The 26,179-nt window shown below is 39.5% G+C and overlaps 1 protein-coding gene across 2 annotated transcripts in view; it reads right to left on the bottom strand.

Annotated features, from left to right (window-relative positions):
- HIBADH (3-hydroxyisobutyrate dehydrogenase) overlaps positions 1–26,179 on the bottom strand; it is a 126,754-nt gene that overhangs the window by 80,950 nt on the left and 19,625 nt on the right. For both annotated transcript variants that reach the window (XM_047763149.1, XM_047763148.1), the window contains exons 2-4: positions 23,831–23,991; positions 12,075–12,184; positions 9,480–9,601 (exon numbers count right to left, since the gene is read on the bottom strand). In XM_047763149.1, coding sequence (XP_047619105.1) covers positions 9,480–9,601; positions 12,075–12,184; positions 23,831–23,991 — 393 coding nt within the window. The remainder of the gene's footprint in view (positions 1–9,479; positions 9,602–12,074; positions 12,185–23,830; positions 23,992–26,179) is intronic.

The following is a 26,179-nucleotide window of genomic DNA, read 5'->3' as shown; positions in this document are numbered from 1 at the left end:
CCTTGGGCTAACTATTAAGTGCCACTTCAGAGTCACTTCAACTCAAGGTTTCCATGCAAACCTACAGACATATTAGGCAATCAGTGAGCTTGTTCTTCAATTATTCAAGCACAGTTAAGTGCTATAATTATGCCCTTGGAGCACACTAAACAGTATTTAGTCATTAGTCACAAATAATAGCTTTTAATTTGCTTTATGTCTAGCATTCATTACATAAGAGAGCTTACCAAATTGGAACTGTGGTAGCAGACCCACTTCATATAAAAAACAAAAATGCACACGTCCAAATTGGTGTGACCAAACAAGACAGATAAACAGATTAGGGTATCACACTTATTATTACTATTATTATTTGCCTTTTGTTTTTTTAGGATTGCACCTGCAGCATAGGGAGGTTCCCAGGCTAGGGGTTGCATCAGAGCTGCAGCTGCCGCCCTTCGCCATAGCCATAGCAACTCAGGATCCAAGCTGTGTCTGCAACCTACACCCCAGCCCATGGCAATGCTGGATCCTTAACCCACTGAGCAAGGCCAGGGATCAAACCCGCATCCTCATGGATACTAGCCGGGTTTGTTAACCACTGAGCCATGATGGGAACTCCATGGGTATCATACTTACAAAGCCAGTGTCATGGGCTAACAGATATACAGCCCAGTTAGTTTTACTTTGATAACCAAACTGTTAAACAAAATCACAGTATTAGACATATTAGGAGTCGATGTATAGATGATTCGATTTAACTAACTCTGAGTAAAACTACCTAAGTCCTAGTGACACAAAGATAAATGTTCCACACACATACCAAGCTTGTTCACACCCGCGATCCCTTACAGAGAACCTCCCTCCAGGGGGAACACTCTTCCCTGGACCTGTGCATTCAGATCTCTGCTTACAGGTCACTTCCCCAAGAGAAGGCATCCTGTCCACACTATGCAAAAGGGCCCTCCCCTTGGTCTCTGTCTCCTTAACCGTACACTCTGCATTGTCATAGTACTTATCATTGAAGTTATTCCTGTCCATTCACTGATTCTATCCCTACCAAATCATAAGCTCCACGAGGCAAAAGATGCTGAGGATCTTTAAAGCTCTAACTCTAGTACCTAGAACATGCCTAGGACATAAGAAGCACTCAATAAACGTTTACTGCAAGAAATGATGAAACACATCCCTTGCCAATCTAGGTGCTGTCAGTGTAATAAAGTATACTAGGGTATATAATCAAAAACCAGTACATAATCTTCTGAGTGTAAGACACTTCATTAAAGAAAAAAATGGCGCAGTGGTTAACGAATCTGTCTAGGAACCATGAGGTTGCGGGTTCGATCCCTGCCCTTGCACAGTGGGTTAACTATCTGGCGTTGCTGTGAGCTGTACACGGTCGCAGACGCGGCTCAGATCCCGAGTTGCTGTGGCTCTGGTGTAGACCCCTAGCCTCGGGAGCAGCCTAAGAAATGGCAAAAAGACCAAAAAAGAAAAAAATGAAGATCTTTTTAGGGTTAGGTTCTAGGCTCTCCCTAATACCCAAGACAACTTCTTTTAATCTATTAACCCAAGTACAACAAAAAAAATGAAACTACAGGTGGTAAGAGAATTATATTAATTAACTAATTTCCTTTCTTCCTTGCTTAAAGAATATTGACCAGAGAACTGTTGAATCGAATTCCTAATTCCACTGGTTCTCCTCAGACATAACTGGGAAGTATTTACTAGGTTTCCAGTTGATCTTTAATGTAAATTTGCCATTTCCAGAACTAAAAATCCTTCTCTTGCCCCAGAATCAGCTTTATAAATCAAATTTGGTGTTACACTCTCTCTGTAAATACCCTTAAGTTGAATATAAGATAAAAATCAAATTAAGTATTAATAGCCACCACAGATAAGACAAAGACAGTGTTTCTCTGCAATGCCTGGCATGCCACTGTGATCAAACTGCTAATGAAGAGTTCCCCTTCTGGTTCAGTACTGGGAATACGGGGATACTGCTGTACTGCATTATTGCGCATTTTGTAACTATTCGCAAATCATTTTATTAGTGTACTTTGCTAAATTCTAACTTTCTAATATAAGAACTTACTTCCTTTCTAAGTTGTTCTGAATATTATTCTACTTCTCTTAGCCTAACCCCACCACTTTGATCATCATCACACCTCCCAATGGCATCTTCTATTACAATAAAACATTCTGAACACGTAAAATACTATCCGACTGATGTTAAAATGCAGAGGCAGTTACCCAGTTTAACTTCAGAGAAAGGTCAGTAATCTGGAGATAAATAGCCTGGAGAATAGCATGGGAGTGAGAAATAACTACAGGAAGGCTCAAAATATTTAACATTAATCTCGAATTTAAAATACCTAAGAGGGAGTTCCCGTCATGGCGCAGTGGTTAATGAATCCAACTAGGAACCATGAGGTTGCGGGTTCGATCCCTGGCCTTGCTCAGTGGATTACAGATCTGGCGTTGCGACGCGGCTTGGATCCCGTGTTGCTGTGGCCCTGGCGTAGGCCAGCGGCTACAGCTTCAATTAGACCCCTAGCCTGGGAACCTCCATATGTCACAGGAGCAGCCCTAGAAAAGGCAAAAAGACCAAAAATAATGATAATAATAATAATAATAAAATAAGGTACATAAGATTGTTAATTCAATCAACCATAATTTAATAAATACCCCGCTGGAGATACACACTGGAGATAAAAAGTTTAGGAGTTCCTGTCGTGGCTCAGTGGAAACGAATCTGACTAGTATCCATGAGGAGGCAGGTTCGAGCCCTGGCCCCACTCACTGGGTTAAGGAGCTGGTGTTGCTGTGAGCTGTGGTGTAGGCCAACAGCTACAGCTGTTTCAGCCCCTAAGCCTGGGAACCTCCATATGCCACAGGTGCAGCCCTGAAAAGCAAAAAAAAAAAAAAGTTAAAAAAAAGGCATGGTATCTGCCTTCTTCCAAGTGTGGTAGTGGAAGTGGTGTAGGTCACAGTCATGGCTCAGATCCTGCGTTGCTGTGGCTGTGGTGTAGGCTGACAGCTATAGCTCTGATTCAACCCCTAGGCTGGGAAGCTCCATATGCCTTGGGTGCAGTCCTAAAAAAGCAAAAAAAAAAAAAAAGTTAGAGATATATCACAATATTGCTTTGTTTTCTTTTTCTGAAGATGTGATTAAACAGCACTAGCCAGGTGAGTTTCAAACAGGAAGAACCAAAAAACCCTCAGTTCTGTGCAAACCCACCCATAGAACAAAAGATTCCTGATAACCAGTTAAACATTCCAGGGTAGAGTCAACACAACAGGACTGATCTAATCTCCCTGCAGTTCTCCAGATTCCCGAATAATGTCTTCTCAACCGTTTCTTCTCAAGTGATTCAGGAACAGAAGTGTTAGGCCTCTTCCAGGTGAGATGGCAGCTGAGAGTTATAAAAGAAGGCAATTCCTCCCCTCCCCCAAAGGCTGTCTACCTGTGGCTGTGGCATAGGCTGGCAGCTACAGCTCCGATTTGACCCATAGGCTGGGAACCTCCATATGCCAAGGGTGCAGCCCTAAAAAGAAAAAAAGAAGAAAAGAAAAAAAAAAGAGTACAAGACACACTTGAAAGCTTGGCGTTCTCTAGTGGCTCAGGGGGATTAAGGATCCAGCACTGCCACTGCTGCGGCTCTGGTTGCTGCTATGGCATAGGTACTATCCCTGGCCCAGGAACTTTTGTATGCTGCGTGTGCAGGCAAAAAGAAAAACAAACAACCAGATATACTATTTAACCCCAGCAGTCCACAAGAATACCACAATGACACTGAGTTTTACCAACTTACTTTTCCAGATCTTACATAATATGTCTATCACCATATCAGTTCACCAGGGTAGTTATTTGGGCAGTATTTAGTCAAACAATCTCTTTTGCAATCAGAAATAGAGAATCAGGGCCTGCTTACAGCAAACCTAACTCTCCTCTAGACTATCTTAATAATAAAACTTCATGTTAGCAACTTGGCTTTGACGTTAAAGTTGGCCTTTACACTAACTGCATCACAATAATTCTCCTTCAGAAAGGGTTTTGTAACACTAAATAAGCACAGGCAGCACACTCATTGATACAATAAGTAACAAACACTTCTATCTAAGTTTAGAAATATCAACGACACTGGCTCCATCGGTTATCTATGGCTACACAACATTCATCCCAAAACTTAGTTGCTTTATTGGCTCACAATTCTGTGGGTGAGCAATTTAGACCATCCTAGTTGGACAGTTCATTTCCTGGTCAGGCCTGAGATCAGTCATGCAGATGCAGTGATCTGGGAACTAGACTTGGGCTGGATGGTCAAGATGGCCTCACTCATACGCTGGGTTAGTGCATGTCTCCAGCAGGCTGATCCAGGCTTCTCTGTGTGCAGGGAAAGAGTTCCCAGCAGCAAGAGAGACCATGACTCAATACACAAAGGATTTCGGAAGTCGATCCTTGTGTGGTGTTTGCTAATATACAGTCAGACGGCTAAGCCCAGAGTCACTGGAAGGAGTAGATACACAGTATGGAATTAGAGATGTGAGCCGTAAAGGGCCATTACTGTAATAGGTCACCGCACCTGCGGTTACCTGTTTTTAGCTGAATAATGAGAAAGAGTTTACATTTTAAAGGACATCTTCCATTTAGCAATCTTTATTTTCCTCTGAGAATAAACTAGAACTTTATAGAAAATAGTTATTGCCTAATGCAATGGAATATAAAACAAGTCTAACTTTAGTCTTGAGCAAACAGCTGGCTTACTCAGTCTAGCCTTTCTAGGCTTCAACTTGAAACTAAACTTCAACTAATAGTCTGCAACTCTGCCACTGACCAACAATGTGATCTTGAGATAATTACCTAATATCTCTGGATGTTCCATCCATCCTTGGTAAAGTGGGACTATCACCACTTGTCCTGTCTATCTCACATGGTCACTTTTCTAGCTAAAGTTTGCTGTTGTTTTTTGGCCACACCCTCAGCATATGGAAGTTCCTGGGCCAAGGACTGAATCCAAGCCACAGCTGTGATCTATGCCACAGGTGCAGCGATGTGGGATCTGGGGATCAAACCTACACCTCCACAGCAACCCAAGCCATTGTAGTCAGCTTCTGAACCCACTGCACCACAGCAGGAACTCAAGTTAAGGTTTTAAATATTTACCGAAGACCAGCTATGTTCCAGGCATTCTGCTGTGAAACCAGAGACTTAAAAGACATACTTCCACAATGTATAAGAATATAATTTTGTATCAAACATACACAAAGCATGATATATTTATATAGAAGAATACAAGGAGTTCCCATCATGGCGCAGTGGAAACAAATCCGACTAGGAACCATGAGGTTGTGGGTTTGATCCCTGGCCTCACTCAGTGGGTTTAGGATCTGGCGTTGCCGTGAGCTATGGTGTAGGTCGTAGACGTGGCTCAGATCTGGCATTGCTGTGGCTCTGGTGCAAACCATCAGCTACAGCACCACTTAGACCCCTGGCCTGGGAACCTCCATGCGCCGCGGGTGTGGTCCTAAAAAGACAAAAGACAGAAAAAAAAGGCAGAATACCAAAGAGAAGCTAAAATTAATGATCTACATGTAACAACCATGTAATGGTAATACATTTTATGCACTGAACGTGGACCTCACCAAGGGAGTAAGTAGATGCTGACACCCAATCCATATTGGGCTTGCCAAACCACAAATCTTGAGCAGGGCTACCTCTGTCCAGAGAAAGGAGTATCTTTTTCTTTTTACAAAGGTAACTTCTGCTCACCTGAGGGGCTTTAAGTACAGAGGAAGTGCCTCTTGCTAATTCTTACTAAGGCACTGAGTGGGCCAGTGGCTCTAGCAACAGCATGGGTGAAACTCAGGAAGGCAGTGTGAGATGAAAAGGTCACAGAATACATTGTTGCTCTACTTCTATGATGTCCCAAATCACAGAAAATACACTACAGGTTAGAGATAAAAACACGAGGGTTAAACTTTAAAGAAAAGCATGCATCACAAAATTCAGGATACACGTTCTCTCCAATAAGGGAGAAAAGAAATTAGAAACACAAAAGAACTTCAAAGGTAAGAGCAAGGCTCTATTTCTTACACTGGGAAGGGGGGCTCAATGTATACTTACACTTTGTACTTTTATAATTTTATAAGTATTTTGTATATATATTTAATATTTAATAAAAACAATTTAAAAAAAGACTTAACTCTAGCACAAAAAGAATCAGTGTCTGTAAATATAATGTAATATGGGATGAACCTAGAGATTTATCATACTAAGTGAATTAAGTCAGAAAGACAAATACCATATGATATCACTTATATGTGGAATTTAAAATATGACACAAATGAATATATCTACAGAAACAGACTCACAAATATAGAGATACAGAGATCAGACTTGTTCAGGAAGAAGAAGGTCGGAGACAGAGGAATTAGGAGTTTAGAATTAGCAGATGCAAACTATTATATATATGATGGATAAACATCAAGGCCCTGTTGGAGTTCTCTTGTGGTGCAGTGGGTAAGGATCCAGCATTGTCACTGCAGCAGCCTGGGTTGCTACTGTGGCAGGGGTTTGATCGCTGGCCCAAGAACTTCCACATGCCATAGGTGGCCAAAAAACAAAAAAACAAGGTCCTCCTGTATAATACAAAGAACTACATTCAATATCCTGTGATAAAGCAGAACAAAAAAGAATATGAATGGAGTTCCCATCATGGTGCAGCGGAAATGAATCCGACTAGGAACCATGAGGTTCCGGGTTCAATCCCTGGCCTCGCTCAGTGGGTTAAGGACCCTGAGTTGCCATGAGCTGCGGTGTAGGTCACACACTCGGCTCAGATCTGCCGTTGCAGTGGCTGTGTTGTAGGTGGCAGCAACAGCTCCAATTGGACCCCTAGCCTGGGAACTTCCATATGCCGTGGGTAAGGCCTTAAAAAGGACAAAAGACAAAAAAAAAAAATTATGAAAAAATACAGAAACATATAACCGAAATGCTTTGCTGTACAGCAGAAATTAACACACTGTAAATAAACTATACTTCAAAAAAATTTAAAAAATAGGTCCATAATGTAATGTGGGCCTTGATAAAGGCATGTACAGTTTGACAGCTTTGATTATTTTTTTAAAGTGATAAGGAACTTAAATAGAATTCTTACTTATATTAAGGATGATGTACAAAAAAGCTGCTATAGACTAGGTCTAATAAATATCAAAATGAAACCTGAGGAAAATCTTCAATCTATTAAATCCATGGGCTGGTAAAATGATATAGTAATGATTCTTTTCATTTCATGCCTAGAACAGTTTCGGAAAACAGAGAAAAGGCTGAAGAAACAAATTACTTCCTCAAAAATCTATACAACTTCAAATTCATTTGGGTTAAAAAAAACTTCTCTTTAGAATGCTTACCATAGAATAGGGAGTATAGTATGTTTCCATGTACATTTTTAGAATACTACTGTATCTGTATGTAATATCTCTATATAAAAATACAAAACTGCAACTGCATCTTGGGTGTCCTTAGACATGTCCTTAGCCAGGCTTTTCCTAGTCCCTTTTCCTTAATTCCATTTCGTTAAAATATAATGGTTCTTAGACCATTATTTAACTTACAGAAAGTTTAACTGAGAAAATGAAGCCATTTTTAATCCATCACATTAAAAACATAAAGACAGTAACTATGAGAAGACATATAAACTTCTATCACATACTGGTCAATCTTATAATGACCATGTGTCAACCAATAAATGATCATAAACCATCTGTACACAAAGTTCTTAGTCTATAATATAGTTCAGATTCAGGCGTATTCACTACCATAAATAAGCATTTTTGCGCCCTAAAACTACAAACCTGGGTCTTAAAATAGCTTGGTATGAACAAAAATTTATTACAAAAAAGACTACATGTACTTCAAAAGTTAAAATAGCATTTAAAAATCAAACTGGTCTAAAACAACACTAAATCAACTATACTTCAATAAAAAAATAAAAATTAAAAAAATCAAATTGGTATTCTTCATTATCAAATAATTTCAGGCTCTATTTCTGACACAAAAGAAGATCAAACAAAAGCAAGACTGTAGGTACCATATCAATTTTCAAATTAAATTATAGGACCATTCAAAGAAGAAAGAATTGTTCACTTTATTAAATCTAGTCTATTAAAAAAAACCATACCAACACCAAGCCTAAAACTGCTTATTAGTATTTTATGATCAAAGTGTCCATATGACATTGTAAATCTTTACACCTAAAATCCTACTTAACCAATTCAATATAATGATTATAGGCCTAACAATTATTTATACCTCCATCCATACTCAAAAATGGCTTAGCATACAAGATATATTTATAAGACCACTAAGTTATTTATGAAAGAAAAAACAGAAACTGATTTAAATTATTATATATTGTTATTTTTTAATTCCAATGCCTACATTCAAGTTTAATATAACAGGAATAAAACTGTTACTTCACTATCTACTGTTATATTGCTTTGATTACATACAAATGTATGTATTAATGTATGTAAATACATGTGTGTGCATATATATTTTATATACAGTAATTTTGGAAAATTTGAAAATTATGGAAAATCGTAATACCCACAACCATGCCATTTCAAAATACTCCGACACCTGCTATTAACATTTGATAATACTAAGGTTTCAGAATTTTATTAGTGGGTCTCCTTGTCCTCTGATTAAGATGATGATATGATTTTTAAGTGTGTTAATGTGGTAAAATTTCTTTATAGATCTTCTAACGTTAAGCCATTTGTGCATATATTGAGATAAGACAAACTTGGTTATAGTGTCTGATCTTTCACACAGGGTTGTATTTAGTTTTCTAGTATATTAAAGCTTTTATTTCTATATTCATGATAGATATAGACCTACAGTTTTTCTAATAAAGTTTCTGTCTGATTATCAGAGTTACAAAGGCCTTGCAGAGAGAGTCGGGAAGAATGTCCTCTTTTTCCACTGTCTGGAAAAGTTCATATAAAACTGAGATGAGCTGCTGCTTAAAATTTTAGTAACATTTATCTGCAAAATCATCCAAACCTACTACTTCCCTCATGAAATTATTTTTTCTTTTTTGCCGCTTCTTCAATGCTTTAAACAGTTATAAGATTATTCGGGCTAATTGTTTCCTTTTTTTTTTTTTTTTGTTAACACTGATCAATTTTTTTTTTCAGGTGAATTATTTCTTGAATCTGTTCTGAAAAGGTAACATTTTCTAGGAATTGATCTATCCCTACCCACAGCAATCTGGACCAAAAATTCACAGCTCTTCAAACTTGTAACATCCTTTTATCTCAATTTAGAACAAGCATTTATTTTGAGAGTACCAAGTAACGTAAGTCAATTTTGTTTTAATGAGGAAATTGAGCATCTGCAACAGCTCTAAAAATAACTAGATATACCTTGGGTACCACAAAACTGTTACTCTTGACAAACAGAATAGGTGTACACCTATTTTACGATCACTTACCGCCAGAAACAGGGGCATCCATGAAAACTGCTCCCATTTTCTCAACTTCTTTGGCCAACTCTTTTGAAATCATAGGATCAATAGTACTGGAATCTATTAACAGTGAGCCTTTCTTCACTTTTCTAAGTAAATAAACATAAATATAGCTTTTAAAAATCTAGAGTGTTACAGTGTTAAAAATAATTTACAATTCTGAATGAGTATTCATGCAACTACCTATAGATTCTCCCAAAACCTGCCAGCTATCAAGGAGGTCTTTGGTTTAGTATTAAAAACATTAGAACTGGTTCAAAATCTCAGATTCATTTTCAAATCAATTCTAGTTCAAAGTAAACTCAAACTTCTTCAAACAAACCAATATGATCTAATAAACTACATAGTATAAATTCTGGTTTCAGGTGAAATACAAACTAACTGTAATCATATAGGTAAGCTAAGATGTAAACAATTTAAAACACCCATTAACTTTAAAAGGGCTATTTGGTAAGATTTAAATTTTTTGTTTGTAAAGTAGCTGGGGCTCTTTAAAAAGTAATTTACTTGTCTTTAACAAGCCATATTGAAATTTTCACATATCTATTTCATTTCTGCTAGGTAGAATAAACATAAGCAACTAAAATTTAGCCATCTGCTTTAGGATGGCACATTCTTTAATAACTAACTTTTTAAAGACAAAATAAAACATCAAACAGGCAGAAGGGAAAATATGGGAATGGACCTAGAAATATCAGTCTTTTTGTTCTTTATGGTAAGTTTATATACAGACACTGGTAAAAGGAAGAAATAGTCTTTCCATATATCATATTTTACATCAATATTTAAATGGCATTCTTGAAGTGAAACAGTTTTGTTTGTACTCTAAGTGCAGACTATAAACCTATAGAGTTCCTTACAGTCTATAATCTATGCCTATGCTCACTGGCTTGGAAACTCTGACCTAAATTATGATTTATTAAAAGGGCTATAGCTAACCTTTAATTCAAACTTCCCAAAGTTCCTACTACAACTAAACTAACCCAGAGGGCATTTAACCATAGTTACGACTGGAAAATTAGAACTGAATAAACATAAATACTTAAAGAGAAACAGAAAATTATTGCTAAAAACGATAAAAAAAAAAAAAAAAGAAATTTTTTTCTACAGAAAAAAAAACAAAACAAAAAACCAGCACACAAAGTGCTTTAAATAACAATTTTAGCCAAATTAACTGATCTGGTCCAAAAGCAGTGAGTGGGTATATTCCACAAAAAAGAAACTGCATACTCTATTATAGATCACCTCAGTACATGGAGTTTCACTTTACGTAATCTAAAAAATAAAAAATAAGTTTACCAGTTATCTGTGAAAATATTAATATTAAGCAAATGGAAAATTGTCCCCCAAATTATATATGCACAGGGCATGGGAAAGGATCGTGGCCCCAAAGGAAATAAAGAACCACCCCTGAGAGGCAAATCATAGTTCAATGTAAAGCCAGACCCTCACAAAGCACTTCCTCGACAAAACTGCCCCCGCGGCTGTTCACCAAATTCCTTAGTAAAGGATATTTAAAAATGTAGGATTTTGTCTCCACAAAGTTTTTAGCAGCTTCTCCTTGAGAGGTAAAGCAGGGCCATAACTGGAACAGACTAGGCAACGAGACAGCCAGGTCACCCGGACCACACACACTGTGGGCCTGAGGGCTCCGTCCAAAATAAGTGTCTTTCAATTTTCCCTGAAATCTAAACATTTATCTTATCAGTTTTCTGCCTAATATTCAAGAGTCTTTTGCTTCTAAGTGTGTTAGTTTTCCAAAGCAATTCAATTTCTAAAAACCTCAAATTTCATGTATTACAGCTTCATGAAATTAAAAGCCTTTCTTTTAGCCCTTTATGTGTCTACAAAGCTTACCAGTTTGTTCTGGCTCTTTGCTGAAATTCAACAACAAAAAAAGTGAGGGACAGGAATCAGTAGGACCAGGAAAACTAAATTGGAAATTCAGCCACTGTCATCCCAACATAACCACAAGGGTTTGGCAATATATAGCAATTAACCAAAAGGTTCTCAAAGCCCTGGAAGCTAGGCACTGGGTAGGAAACGCTGACCTAAATTATATATTATTTAAAGAGCTACTGCTAATCTTTATTTTCAACTTCTTAAAGTTCTTACTACAGATGTACTAACCCAGAGGACATACAATAACTTTTTATTACATAATAAATTTTAAATAATGGTGTTCTTTCCAATGCTTGGTTTTATTTTTCATAGAAAGCTTTTCGTGAATTTCTATAAACCATAAGAAAATTATGCTTGTAACATTTGTACAGTCTAAAATGCAAGCTTTAAAAGTTCTCTTAAACATGTTACCAGTGAAAGTGTAAGTTTAATGTAAGAGTTAAAGGAAAGAAACAGAAGCAAAAAAAATTTATTCTCCAAAGTCACATACTTGACCCCAGTCAAAAAATAAACCCTTTACAATGAGAGAGAAAACCACACCATTCACTTTTAAGACATACAAAAACAGTACAAGAAGTCTAACATAATTGTAATTTCTTAATAGTTCTAACAAACGTGAAATTCATAAACTGGCATAACAAGAAAATGAGAAATACATACTTTAGAATTCCATTTGCTCCAGAATAAGCTTCTATTGCATTGATACTGGTGGGTAACATTGTAATAATTCTGTCAGCTTTTTCAGCCACATCTGCTGGGGAAGACACTACCTTTAAAAAAAAAATTGCAAAGGCACATTATTTAAATTAAAATGTAAGGAGCCTCTAGAACACAACGCAGGATCCACTTTTTACACATGCCCGTGATAGCGGCAGTGAAAAAAAAAAACTAACTCTCATTTTCAAATGACAAAAAAAACACAAAAAACTTACTGCCTAAAATAGAGAGCCCATCCCTTATACACATACAGATGCGGTTTCTGCAGAATCACATCCATTGTTTACTTTAAAAAGTGTGAAGTGAGTAGAGGGGGAAAAGGGCAAAACCCAACAGTCCTGGGAACAGCCACACTTACAGATTCCTGCAACTTGGATTCTTAAACAACATACTTTTTGGTAGATGCTCTAAGAAAAACATTCTAGTACAACAGAGGTGGTGGCCCAACTATAGGATTCACCATTACTCCATGGGCAGAAAATCCCCTAGTAAATTCCCAAGCCCCCACCACCATTATCCTCCAGCCCCTATTTTCAAGAGAATGGGAAAAAAAAAAAAAAAAAAAAAGCCTTTTTCAGACAAGAAAAAGTCAGGACAAAGACATGTACATTTACTGCAGTGACTGTAAAACCATGAAGCCAGAGAGTGTGAGCTGCCAGGACTCCTGTGGAAATATGTGCAAGAAAGATATTCCAATAGGCATGAAGGTACACTCTCAACTGCAACCCTGATTTTTGCTTTAATGATGACCAGAAAGGGAAGCTGCTCTGTTCATCTGCTGCACGGATGTGTACGTGCTGGGTGTCTGCGCCCTCAGGCACACTCCCCAACCCCTGCTCTCTCCCGTGTGTACACAGTGATACACCTGGGCAGTGGGTCAGCAAGCCAAAGAAGCCAGAAGAGACCAGGAAGAGCTCACTTCTCAACTCAAATTCTCCTTTAACGGAAAGAAAACATCAAACATCACCCAATTGTCAAAAAAAGCTCCTTTCCAAAGGCTTTTCTCTTTTTAAAAAAAGACAAAGGACTGTCAGGAGAACAATGGAAGATTCCTTCCTGGGATGATTTACATGTATGTTAGAAACTGACATATTTTCTACTAGGAAATGTGAAGCAGCAGGTAAGCATCTTAGGAATGCGAATGCCTCTGCTTCCGGTTCACGTGGTAGAAGTAAACGGAACATTTTCTATTTGTCTTTGATGAGCAGTTGATGAAAGTGAAAGAATGAGAAGCCAAACATGGTGTGTAATCTAAATATTATGAGTTAGAAGTAATTACATCTCAATTTTCCATAAGAGACTATCAGCTTCTAAATCAAGTTCTAGATGAATGCAGTTTTAACACAAAGTAATGTCATAAAACCCACTTTAAAATTTCAAACAATCAAGTATCCTAACACTTTGTGTATTAACAGCGTTAAATGATAAAACATCTCAGACTCCAAAACCCAAAAAAAAAAAAAAAGTCACTCTCTTTCAATGTTTCATTCTAAAGACAATACAGCATTTTAGAGCCCACTGTGTGGCACATTCAACATGGATATTTTGATATGTAATGGGAATCTGCCATTAATAATTCCAGAAAAAATTTTTTTCCATCAAATTACAAAGGAATACTTAGGTGAAAACCTTTCCTACACACAAATAAATACTGAGATTCAACAGGAAGCAACTATCTTCTGGCAAACAATTCAAGTTTACTCAAGAAAAACACAGCCTAGTAAGATGAGAAGATAAGAAAACAAGTTGTCGGAGTTATAATTCTCTATTCTTGGCCTGTGTCAAGAATATCAGCTACATAACGAGCCCCACGTGTACATCCTACTTAAGTAATAAATACATGCAAAAGGGTGGCATACCTTTCAGCAGCCTTTCCTTCCATTGCAGCTCCATCTTTCAGGGACTGCAGTAAGCCCTGAGGTCTAAGAGTCAACTTCGACTTTCTCTTAGGAATTGAGAGAATCTCTTCCACTGAAGGAAATTCAATTCCATCTAGATAACTTTGAGAGGTACCCTCAGGGGCACCAACAATTAGCTCACAGATCTAGGAATACTTCACACCTCCCAGCTTCTAGTGCCCAGGAACTGGCAGTGCCAATTCATGCAACTGCCAAGTACATCGGGTGGCCAATCAGCCCCCTGCATCCCCAGCATCTGCTTCAAGGGATGCTTGGGTTGCCAGAGTACTGCTAACCCCTCAATTGCACAGCAAAGTGGTGTCAAAGCTCACAGGCCCGGAAAAAACACACAATGATAGTGATAGCTCGAATGTCACCACTGTTCTGGCCACAACTGCTCCATATCTAATGACTATATACATTTGGTACATTATAATCAGTTTCTAATTTGCACTACAGAAGACACTGTACTGCACTGTCAGATAGACAGACATGTATCGTTATTCAAATCATCTTGCCTTCCATGCGATGACTTCAAGATGTTGAAATAATTGACGAACAAAATTTGGCCACGACTCAAAAACTGGAAGGAAAAAAACAAACCTTGTTGCCAGTCTGACACTAACCACAAAAGCCTTTAGGAGCCAAACTAATTAGAGACCCTTCAATTGCATTTGCTAATTGAATGGATAAGCAAAGACCGCATGGATCAGTGAAAAGTACACTAATCTGGGAAGCCAGAGACCCAGGGTTAGATATTGCCCAGCCACTGAGTCATGTGTGCTTTGGCGAAAATCACTTAATTTCTGTGGCTTCAGTTTCTAAATCTACAAAAGAAGAACGATTTGTGTTATGTTTAAGGGTTTCTATCTCCAAAACAGGAAGATTGGGCAAAGAAATGTTTCATATTTAGTAATCTTAAGTTCTAGTAAAGTATTACTTTTGAAAAAGGGGCTGATAGGTAGTTCCCGCTATGGCTTAGCAGAAACAAATCTGACTAGCATCCATTAGGATGCAGGTTCAATCCCTGGCCTTGCTCAGTGGGTTAAGGATTCAGCATTGCTGTGAGCTGTGGTGTAGGTGACAGTCTCAGCTTGGATCCTGTGTTGCTGTGGCTGTGGTGTAGGCCAGCAGCTACAGCTCTGATTCTGATTCGATCCCTAGCCTGGGAACCTCCATATACTGCAGGAGCGGCCATAAAAAAACCAAAAACCAAAAAACAAAACTGAAAAAGGGCTGATGGGACAGAAAGCATGTGCAATGACTCAGTACAGCATTAGCAGGACACTTCCACACCTACAGGTAGCCACAGGCCTGGCTGACTCCAGACCCTGGTTCTGCTCGGTCATGGCCATCCCAGAAAGACTTCTTGCTAATTCCAACTGTCTCCTTCTACACTACTAAGAAGTAAAACGACTCGACTTGGGAGTTCCCGTCGTGGCTCAAAAACAATGAACCCTGGAGTTCCCGTTGTGGCAAGGTGGTTAATGAATCTGACTAGGAACCATGAGGTTTTGGGTTCAATCCCTGCCCTTGCTCAGTGGGTTAGGGATCTGGCGTTGCTGTGAGCTATGGTTAAGGATCCAGCGTTGCTGTGGCTCTGGTGTAGGTCGGTGGCTACAGCTCCGATTAGACCCCTAGCCTGGGAACCTCCATGTGCCTCGGGAGCGGCCCTAGAAAAGGCAAAAAGACAAAAAAAAAAAAAAGAACCCTACTAGTATCCATTAAGACAAGGGTTCAATCCCTGGCTTCACTCAGTGGGTTAAGGATCCCATGTTACTGTAGCTGTGATGTAGGCCAGCAGCTACAGCTCTGATTTGACCCCTAACCTGGAAACTTCCATACGCTTCGGTTGTGGCCCTAAAAAGAAAAAAAAAATAACTCTGCTTTTCCACCGTATCTATTTTGACCAAAGAAGACTGGCTCCCTTCATGATACTACAGTCTAAGAATTTCTGCAGGAGTTCCCATTGTGGCTCAGCAGTAACAATCCCAACCAGTACCCATGAGGATGCTGGTTCAATCCCTGGCCCCGCTCAGTGGGTTAAGAATCTGATGTTGCCATGAGATGCGGTGTAGGTTGCAGACAAGGCTCGAATCTGGCGTTGCTGTGGCTGTGGCTTGGGCTGGCAGCTGCAGCTCCGATTCAATCCCTAGCCTGGGAATTTCCACATGCCTCGGGTACGGCCGTAAAAAAGAAAAGAATGTTTGCAACCAATTTCTCTGGACTTGGGTTCATCTGTACGCTAGTAAGCATCAATGGTAGATGTACAACACAAAGAGTAGAAGACGGGACAGTTAAAGACAAACTGTTTGGCTGGGTCGGGAGAAAGAGGAACGAGGGGGGCACGGGGGCCCAGAGTAACCTGAGCAAAGTGAAGGAATTTCACCTCCGTTTTACACATCCATTGGAATCCTTAACCCACTGAACAGGGCCAGGGATCAAACCCAATCCTCACGGATCCTACTCAGGTTTGTTATAGCTGAGCCCCCACAGAACTCCAGCACTGCTTCTAAGTCAATCAAATGGATTAGAGAAACTTGCAAAGAAACAAGATGAACATGACTTTGATTAAACGTCCCACTGAGTGTATAGTAATCTTTTCAAATAGAAAAGCATACAGTTATTGCACTATGCTTGAACAACTAACGGAAACCCTGAAACATTTTTGCCTACATCTTGAAACATTTTGTCAACAAAGATGAAGCCCACTCAGCAAGAGGCTTTTAAAGTTCTCATTTAACAAGACCTGAGCCGATGCCAGATTAGATCCCAAGAGCATTCATTACTTAACCAAACATGTTCAGCCTTAAAACGCAGGAACAAGGAGATGGTTTCCAAGTTTTTAAAGAGAAACAAAAGACAATCTTATTAAGTCCAGTTCAACCAGAAAACTCACACAGAAATGGTGCATAAGTTCCAATACTTTTGGCACCAATTGGAGGCATCTCCAAGGAAATTCCTAGACAATGAAAATAAAAATGAAGCACAAGCCACAAGCCCTTAACCCTAACACCTAAAAAGAAAAAAGTGGTATCTTGCTTAAAATAAAAGTAGGACAAAAATTTCCCTTCCTGGCTCAGTGGTTAATGAACCCGACTAGGACCCATGAGGATGTGAGTTCGATCCCTGGCCTTGCTCAGTGGGTTAAGGATCTGGCATTGCTGCAGTGTAGGTTGCAGATTCCTCTAGGATCCTGCATTGCTGTGGCTGAGGTGCAGGCCAGGAGCTGTAGCTTTGATTCAACCCCTAGCCTGGGAACTTCCATATGCCATGGGTGCAGCCCTAAAACGGAAAAAAAAAAAAAAAAAAAACAGAAGGGGATGTGCAGAATATATTCTTAAGCAGGGATGCAGTCAAATCACTATCTTTTGTTTTTGTCTTCTGAGGGTCACACCGCAGCATATGGAGGTTCCCAGGCTAGGGGTTGAATAGGAGCTGTAGCCGCCGGCCTACACCACAGCTCACAACAATGCTGGAGCCTTAACTCATTGAGAGTCCAGGGATCCAACCTGCGTCCTCATGGATACTAGTCAGATTTGTTTCTGCTGAGCCACGATGGGAACGCCTATCTCCTAATTTCATTTTAATTTTTATCATCATTCTTTTATTTTAAAATACATCTACAATTCTCTTCCAAACAACTCTGGACTCAGTGACTCAGCCAAGGCAGTAGTGCATTTCTATGTGCAGTGTTGGAGAATGAAGATTTGAGAGAAATATAGTATAGATACCAAAGAAACAACCATTATAGTATTAATAGCACTTCCCATGTGCCAGGTTCTCTAAGACTAAAAGGAAGGTACTATTACTATTCCCATTTTATTGGGTGAGAAAATTTAAGTAGAAAGAAGTTAAATAATCTATCTAAAGTCACACAACCAGCACATGAGAGCTGATATTTGAGCCCAAGAAATCTGGATCCTGGGTTTATGCTTTTATTTTATTTAATTTTTCTTTTGCTTTTTAAGGCCACACCCACAGCATGTGGAAGTTCCCAGGCAAGGGGTCTAATCAGAGCTACAGATGCTGGCCTACACCACAGCCACAGCAATGCGGGATCCAAGTGAAGAGCAATGCCAGATCCTTAACCAGCAGGGCCAGGGATCAAACCTGCATCCTCATGGATACTAGTCCGATTCATTTCCGCTGAGCCACAATGGGAACTCCCCCCCACCCCCCACCCCCCCGAGCGCCTTTTTTTTTTTTTTTTGGCTTATGCTTTTAAAGCACTCCATTCGCAATTTATTGATTCATGATTTTTAAATATCCAAAGGCCTGATAATTATCATGGGTTACATTCTTAGAAAAGATGCTAAAATTTTAAATGATGCACTGTAGGTTAAATTTGAGTTTCCAATAGAAATAAAGGTATAATAAAGGGATGCTGAAAGAGAAAGCTATAAATTTTTATGGAAATGACCACAAATAATATGTTAAACCCATTATAAATATCCAAATAGAACTGGTTAACATCTCAAGGCATAAATAAGTTCATTAAATACAATCAGGCACATGAAACATTTTAACCTGTCAAAGTTTTTATTTCCTTCATAACCTGTGTAGTCTTTTTTTTTTTTTTTTTACTACTACAAACAGCTGGAAGAAAAACCTCCAGGGTGATAACATCCTAAAGCACTTCTTCACCTGGAACTGCAGGTGGCTACCTTGCACCTTGAGGAGAGGAAGGAGCCGACCTAAGGAGAGCAGAGCCAAGCAGCATTCAGAAAGGAATGTGATCACACGTGGGCCCTTGTCAGCCATGCCTGGGTTCAGACCACTCCCTAACTCTTCAGTTACATGAACTAATAAAGCCCTAGTTCTTCTTAAAAAGAAAAAAAAAAAGAAAAGAAAGAAAGATAAACCACTTCTTCAAGGAGATGTCCAGAGATTTTTAGCATCAGCTGATTGCTTTTTGATCCAGATATGTCTAGTTTGGTACTTTCTCTCCCTGCAAATTTCCCACTGAAAGCACAGCTGACATTAGAGATGAACTAGCCACAGAAACCTCCTACACTGTTGGTGGGGATATAAACTATACAACCATTATGGAAAAAGGTAAGGAGGTTCCTCCCAAAACTAAAAATAGAACCTCCATATGATCCAGCAATTCCACTCCTAGGCATCTACCTGGAGAAAATCATAATCAAAAAGATCCACGCACCCCTATGTTCACTGCAGCACTATTTACAACAGCCAAGACATGGGGGCAACCTAAATGCCCTTCAACAGAGGAACGGATAAAGAAGACGTGGTACATATATACAACAGAACATTACTTGGCCGTAAAAAAAGGAATGAAGTAATGCTTCTGCAGCAACATGTTTGGACCTAGAGTAAGTCAGACAGAGACAAATATATTATCACTTACATGTGGAATCTTTAAAAAGAATACAAATGAACTTATTTGCAGTACAGAAACAGACTCACAGACTTTGAAAACAAACTTATGGTTACCAAAGGGAATAGGCTGGGGGGACAGACGGATTGGGGGTTTGGGATTGGATATGCACACTGTGGTATATGGAATGACTGGCCAGTGGGGACCAGTTACACAAAACAGAGAACTCTACCTAATACTATGTGATAATCTTCATGGGAAAAGAATCTGAAAAAAATGGATGTGTATCTATATAACTGATATACGGCAGAAATTATCACAACTTTTAAAAAGTTTCAATAAAACTTTAAAAATAAAGTTATGTGGGAAAAAAAAGAATTCAACTAGCTACGTTTTCTGAAAACATTGGGGGAAAAATTCTGAAAAAAATTTTTCTTTGGCTGCCGTTTCATCAGCTTAAGGTTACTTGAAATAGTAATCTTAGAGAAAGGGACACTTGTCCTTAAAATGTAAGTGTCCACTCAAATGTATTGTGAATTCCTAAACTCTTATTAATCTATTCACTGAAGTACTGTCCACAATGGCAAGAAGTTTCAAGGTTTTCACCTACATTTTTCCATCTCATCCCAAGACTTGTCTTTGCCTTTAAGCAGTAGAATGAAACACATGTTTTCCTTTATCAAACATTTTAAAACTAAATATAGTTATGAAGTAATAAAACTGACATTTTAATATATCAGAAACTCATGCATCCAAATTCGCATTACTTTTTAAAGCACGGCTCTTAAGAAATCACACGTGTTCAAACGACACTGCCACTGTTGAAAATGGTTTTTAAGCTGCCAGCATAAATCATTTATCAACAACTGTTTTCGTTTTATTATGACAGAATATGTCCCTCCGGCCCAGAGCTTTTTTTACCCTTTACTCTGCTCCCTTCCTTCATCTCAATTTCACATTCTCCTGCCCTCCACTGCTGTTACAATCAATGCTCAGAGGACCTTTCGGGAACCAGAGATGTGAGAGACGTGGGAAAAGAGGGTTCTGCCTTCCAGGCTTGCCGCCTCAGTGTGAACCACCCACAGAACTTTTCCCACCAGAGCTGCAGGCCTGACCGAAGTTAAGTCTTCACTCTTCACTCAGCTTCAGGGGTGGCTACGCGGAACCCGCCCTCCTGCCTTCCTCACATCCACTCACACATCTCAAGAAAGAAAATCTAGGGAGCTCCCGTTGTGGCTCAGCGGGTTACGAACCCTACTAGGATCCATGAGGACGTGGGTTCGACCCCTGACCTTGCTCAGTAGGTTGAGGATCCAGCATTGCCGAGAGCTGCGGTGTGGGTCGGTGACGCGGCTCAGATCCCGCATTGCTGTGGCTGTGGTGTAGACTAGCAGCTGCAGCTCAAATTCAACCCCTAGCTTGGGAACTTCCATATGCCACAAGAGTGGCCCTAAAAAAAAAAAAAAGAAAAAAGAAAAAGAAAGATAATCTAATGACTGAGTCTGTGTCCTAGAACCTTCTGCTTTCTATTCAGGAACCCTAGAGAACTAGTCTCTGTGACTTTCATTCGAGAATACAGCATTTCTGTTTGTAGGTGAGCAAAGATTACATACAATATTTATGTATTTCTCTAGCAGAGATGAAATGACTCCTAAGTTACTCTTTTCCCCTCAAAAACTGCTTCAGCACTTTACTATTGTCAAAAGACAATCATGATAGAAACTCCCTTATAATGTCACTCAGTCTCGCCACTTGAGACACGTCTAATACACTGCCACGTCCAACTCGACCTGTTTTATTCTCCACGGCTAGATGCACTGTTAGACATATGGAAGGTACTCAACCTGCATCTGTTGACCTAGAGTAGAAATCTCTAGAAACCTGGAGAGTGAGGCTTCCACTTCGGAAGCAAATTGCTTTGTCCACATTCTTCATCTGAATAAATCCTCTTCTTCTTACGCTATCCATCTAAATGTCACCTTCAGGAAAAGTTCCTCACTGCCCTCTCACCCAATGTAATGCATTCTATTGGAAACTGATGACGTACTACTTTTTCTTTTGACTTATCACAATTTGGAATCACATATTTGTGTGATTTGATAATCTAACACCTCCTGCGGGTCCCCAAAGGCAGAGACTGTGACTCTTCTGTTCTGGCCTGTATTCCCAGAACCTGGCACATGGAAAGTACTCAAGCAACATCAGGAGTTCCCATTGTGGTGCAGAGGAAATGAATCTGACCAGTGTCCACAAGGATACGGGTTTGATCTTCAGCCTCACTCAGTGGGTTAAGGATCCGGCGTTGCCGTGAGCTGTGGTGTAGTTCACAGACGTGGCTCAGATCTGGCGTGGCTGTGGCTGTGGCTGTGGCTGTGGTGTAGGCCAACAGCTGTAGCTCTGATTCAACCCCTAGCCTGGGAACTTCCATATGCCACAGGTGCGGCCCTAAAGAAGCTGAAAAAAGAAACATCAGTCAAATTAGTAAATTAATCAGAGTCCTAACCCCCGTTTTGCTAAGAGTTTCTAAGGCATAGTGATTAAAGCAATAAAAGGTAACTTTCCTTCACAAAGAAGTAAGAGACGCTGACACTGTCATTTAAAAGGACAGCATCAGAAAAGGAATAACTGCTCTGCAACAGAAGACTTACAGGAACTTAGAGCTGACACTTACAAATGGTACTTACAGAGCCAAACACGATTTTAAATTCTTTACATATATGAATCCATTTAATCCTCATAACAACTCTGAGAATATTTATGATTTTTATTTCACACATGACGAAACCGAGATACAGAGACATTATATAACTTGCCTGAGGTTGCAGATACTAAGTGGTAAAGGCAGGTTCCAAGCCCATTTAGTAGATTTCCAGTACGCATTATGTGAGCTTTCTGTGGCTGCCACAACAAATTACCACAAGCATGATGGCTTAAAACAAGAGAAATTTTCTCATAGCTCTGGAGACCAGAAGTATGAAAGTGTGGGCAGCACCAGGCTCTCTCCGAAGACAGATCCTTCTTTGCCTCTGGAGCTCCTGGTAGCTCCTCATGTGCCTTGGCTGGCCTGCCCCCCAAGTCCCTCTGTAAGGACCCTCATCACTGCCTTTAGCGCCACCCTAAATCCAGGATGATCTCATCTCAAAAACTTAAACCTAATTACATCTACAAAGACCCTGTTTCCAAGGAAGATCACATTCACAGGCAATGGTGGTTAGAACTTGAACATATCTTTTTTAAAAAACAGCTTTAGGGAGGTACAATTCACATACCATATAATTTGCCCACTTAAAGTATGTAATTTGATGGGCTTTAGTATATTCACAGATATATGCAACCATCACACTCAAAATTTAAAAAAGCCCCATATCTATGAGTTATCACTCCCTATGCCTGACCTCTCCTTCCCCTGCTCCCCACCCCACCCCCCCACCCCCACGGCCAAGAGCACTAAGCAAGCACTAGACCACTTTCTGTCTCCATAGAGTTCTCTCTATTCTGGACTTGCATGTGTCAGTGATTCATTACTTTTTATAGCTGAATAGTATCTCATTGTATGGCTATACCACATTTTCCTTACCCCTGATGGGACATTTAGGTTTTTTCCATCTTTTGGCTATAATGAATAATATAATATATATATACAAGATTCTGTGGTGGGCATGTGTTTTCATTTCTCTTTCATACATACATAGGAATAGAATTACACTCTCATCGGCAGTGTGCGATAGTTCAGTTTCTCCACACTTGTTATCTGACTGTGATTCTAGCCCATCTGGTAGGTGTGGGAATGTTATTGTGGTTTTGACTGCATTTCTCTGATGCCTAATGATGCTGACATTTTTTCATGTATTTATTGGCCATTTGTATACCTTCTTTGCAGAAACGTCTAAACCTGCTCTTTACATACGCATTGTATTTCTCAGTATTTACTTCAAGTCTATTATGCAGAAGTTGACTGTTTATTTATTCTCTAACCTTTTTCCATATTTCTCAGGAATTTTCTTAGTGTTTGCCCAGTTCTGGGATTATAGTAAGCCCTCAGTTATCACTCTACAATGTGTAGAAGAACCTCCTTGACATCTTGGAAAAAAAGCAAAACTCTAGGAAGTTCCCTTATTGAGCAGCAGGTTAAGGACCTATTGTTGTCACTGCAGCATCTTGGGTTGCTGCCATGGCATGGGTTTGATCCCTGGCCCTGGAACTTCCACATACCAAGGGCATGACCAAAAAAGGAGAAAAAAAAAGCCTCTCAGTTCAGTTACTAGTACACAGTCTTCTGTGTGTGTACGCATATTTCACATAACACATACATATGTAATAGTACCTATAAAGAAATAAAATTAACAATGGGTTAACTTTATAAATCCCTTGTGTAAACTTCTAAGCAGCTATTACTTATTTGAATGTATATTCATTTTTAAACATCAAAATCTAGAAAACATTTTCAGAAAAGGTCTTACCTGTTCACCCGCATCTAGAAACTCTTTGCATGCATCAGGGAACACATCATAAATAATGAGTGGATAGCCATGTTTCATGAGATTTTTTGCCATTGGATTCCCCATGTTGCCTACACCAATGAATCCAACTGGAGTCTTAGAAGCCATTGACCTAGAACACACTAATTTCAATACATTATTGTCAACAGAAGCAGATACCAACTTTTACTGTAAATATTCACTCAATTGCAATAAGTCAATTGTTATTTTGATATTTTCTATTAAAGGCTAGGTTGTTTTTTTTTTGGAGGGGGGTCTTTTTAGGGCAGTGCCTGCGGCATATGGAGGTTCCTAGTCTAGGGGTCGAATCAGAGCTGTAGCCATTGGCCTATGCCACAGCCACATCAACTCAGGATCAGAACCGAGTCTGCAACCTACACCACAGTTCACAGCAACACCAGATCCTTAAACCGCTGATCGAGGCCAAGGATCGAACCTATAACCTCACGATTCCTAGTCGGATTCTTTAATCACTGAGCCATGACGGGAACTCCTTAAAGGCTAGTTTTAAACCAAATATCCTTTATTTCTTTTTTATTTTTTCTATTTTTATGGCCACACCTGCAGCATATGGAAGTTCCCGGGGCAAGGGTCAAATTGAAGCTGCAGCTGCAGCCTATGCCATGGCCACAGCAATGCCAGATCCTTAACCCACTGAGTGAGGCCAGGGATCAAACCCACATCCTCAGAGAGACAATGTCAGGTCCTTGATCCACTGAGCCACAATGGGAACTCCCTAAACTAATGATCATTTAGAGCTGTCAACACTGTTAAGTGAAATATCCTAGATTCATTCCTCTTACCCATATTATCTTCTTTAATAATATATATAAAGAACTGAAAGTATTTAGGAGCTCCCACTGTGGGGCAGTGGGTTACGAATCTGACTGCAGTGGCTCCGGTTACTGCAGAAGTACAGGTTCAACCCCTGGCCTGGCCCAGTGGGTCAAAGGATCCAGTGCTGCCACACCTGCAGTGTAGGTAGCAACTACGGACTGGAATCAATCCCTGGCCTAGGAATTTCTATTCGCTGTGGGTGTGGCCATTAAACAAACAAATAAACAAATAATTTTTTTTAAAAAATGAAAGTATTCAAGAAAACCTGTATCTTGAACAAGGTCCAAAAATGGAAATACTTTTTACCTTTCCACTTCCACATTTATAGAAACCATCTCTCCCAATGGTACAAAACACAATAAAATGTTAAAACCAGAAGAACATATTTCACCAAAGTCACCAGTTTATAAACGGGGTTCTAGGAGAGAGCAGAGGGGTACTTCCATGGCAAGGTTAACTCTAAGGACCGTGGGCTAACAACTCCATGCACTTTCAGAGGAGAGGCATCTCCATTTACAGAAAAAGAAAACTGTTCTCACAAAGCTATATGCAGGTTTTTGTTTGACTTGCCTGTCTTCCTTTTCACAAGGGGCTTTTTGAAATCACAGCAGAGAGGCTTCAAATTACCATCAAAATAACAATAGACACTATTTCTCAATTTTAGACGTGGAATTCCACTCAACGAGTATTTACTGCATGAAGTACAACAGAGCTCAGAGACATACACAAGCAAGACATGGGCCTTGCCCTTCAAAAGCTCATTGTTTAGTGAGAGAAGAAAGAAGAAATAACTCCACTTGTCTTTTCCCCTATCATTTTCCAGATTCATTTTTCCTTTTTCTTTCAAGGAATCCAGTTTTAAAACTATGTAGTGCACCAACTAATCAGTCTCCATCCTAAGTTTCAGATCCTCTCAATTGATGGATCACTGCTCTTTCTTCAACTTAATCTAAACGTAATGAGATTTCCTAAAAGCAAATTATTTGAAGACATAATGCTTAAGAAATAGAGTTCTTGTGTTAGAAGCACATTGAATTCCTCTGAAGTCCAAGACTGTCTAACATTTCCATTAAAGATGAGTGTGACTCCTGTGTGGCATTGCACACAGCAGGAGTCCTGAGCCTGAAACTTCTGGTACCCGAGGGGTTTAATGATGGAGAAATGACACCTGACTTTCTATTTTGCTATTAAACAGAATGAGAAGTGTACTTTGTAAGAGAACGCTAACACTAATAACTAGTGTGCCTGACTACTGTGTCAGGCTTGGAAAGGGATAAGTTAACTAAAAACACAAGAAACGAGGAAGACTGTTACTTAAATGCAGTTAACTTTAACAGGTAACTCACTCTAAGTCAAACACTTAACATGTATGGCAAGGTAGAACCATAATTCATTCACACACTCAACAAATGTGAAGCAACTCTCACATATACCTTGCCAGATGCCATCAAAGACACAAATGATACACAGTCC

This window comes from Phacochoerus africanus, chromosome 16 (genome assembly GCF_016906955.1).
Source record: "Phacochoerus africanus isolate WHEZ1 chromosome 16, ROS_Pafr_v1, whole genome shotgun sequence".
Taxonomy (NCBI): domain Eukaryota; kingdom Metazoa; phylum Chordata; class Mammalia; order Artiodactyla; family Suidae; genus Phacochoerus; species Phacochoerus africanus.
The sequence above is the reverse complement of the archived record's forward strand: the minus strand, read 5'-3'. Positions and strand labels throughout refer to the sequence as shown.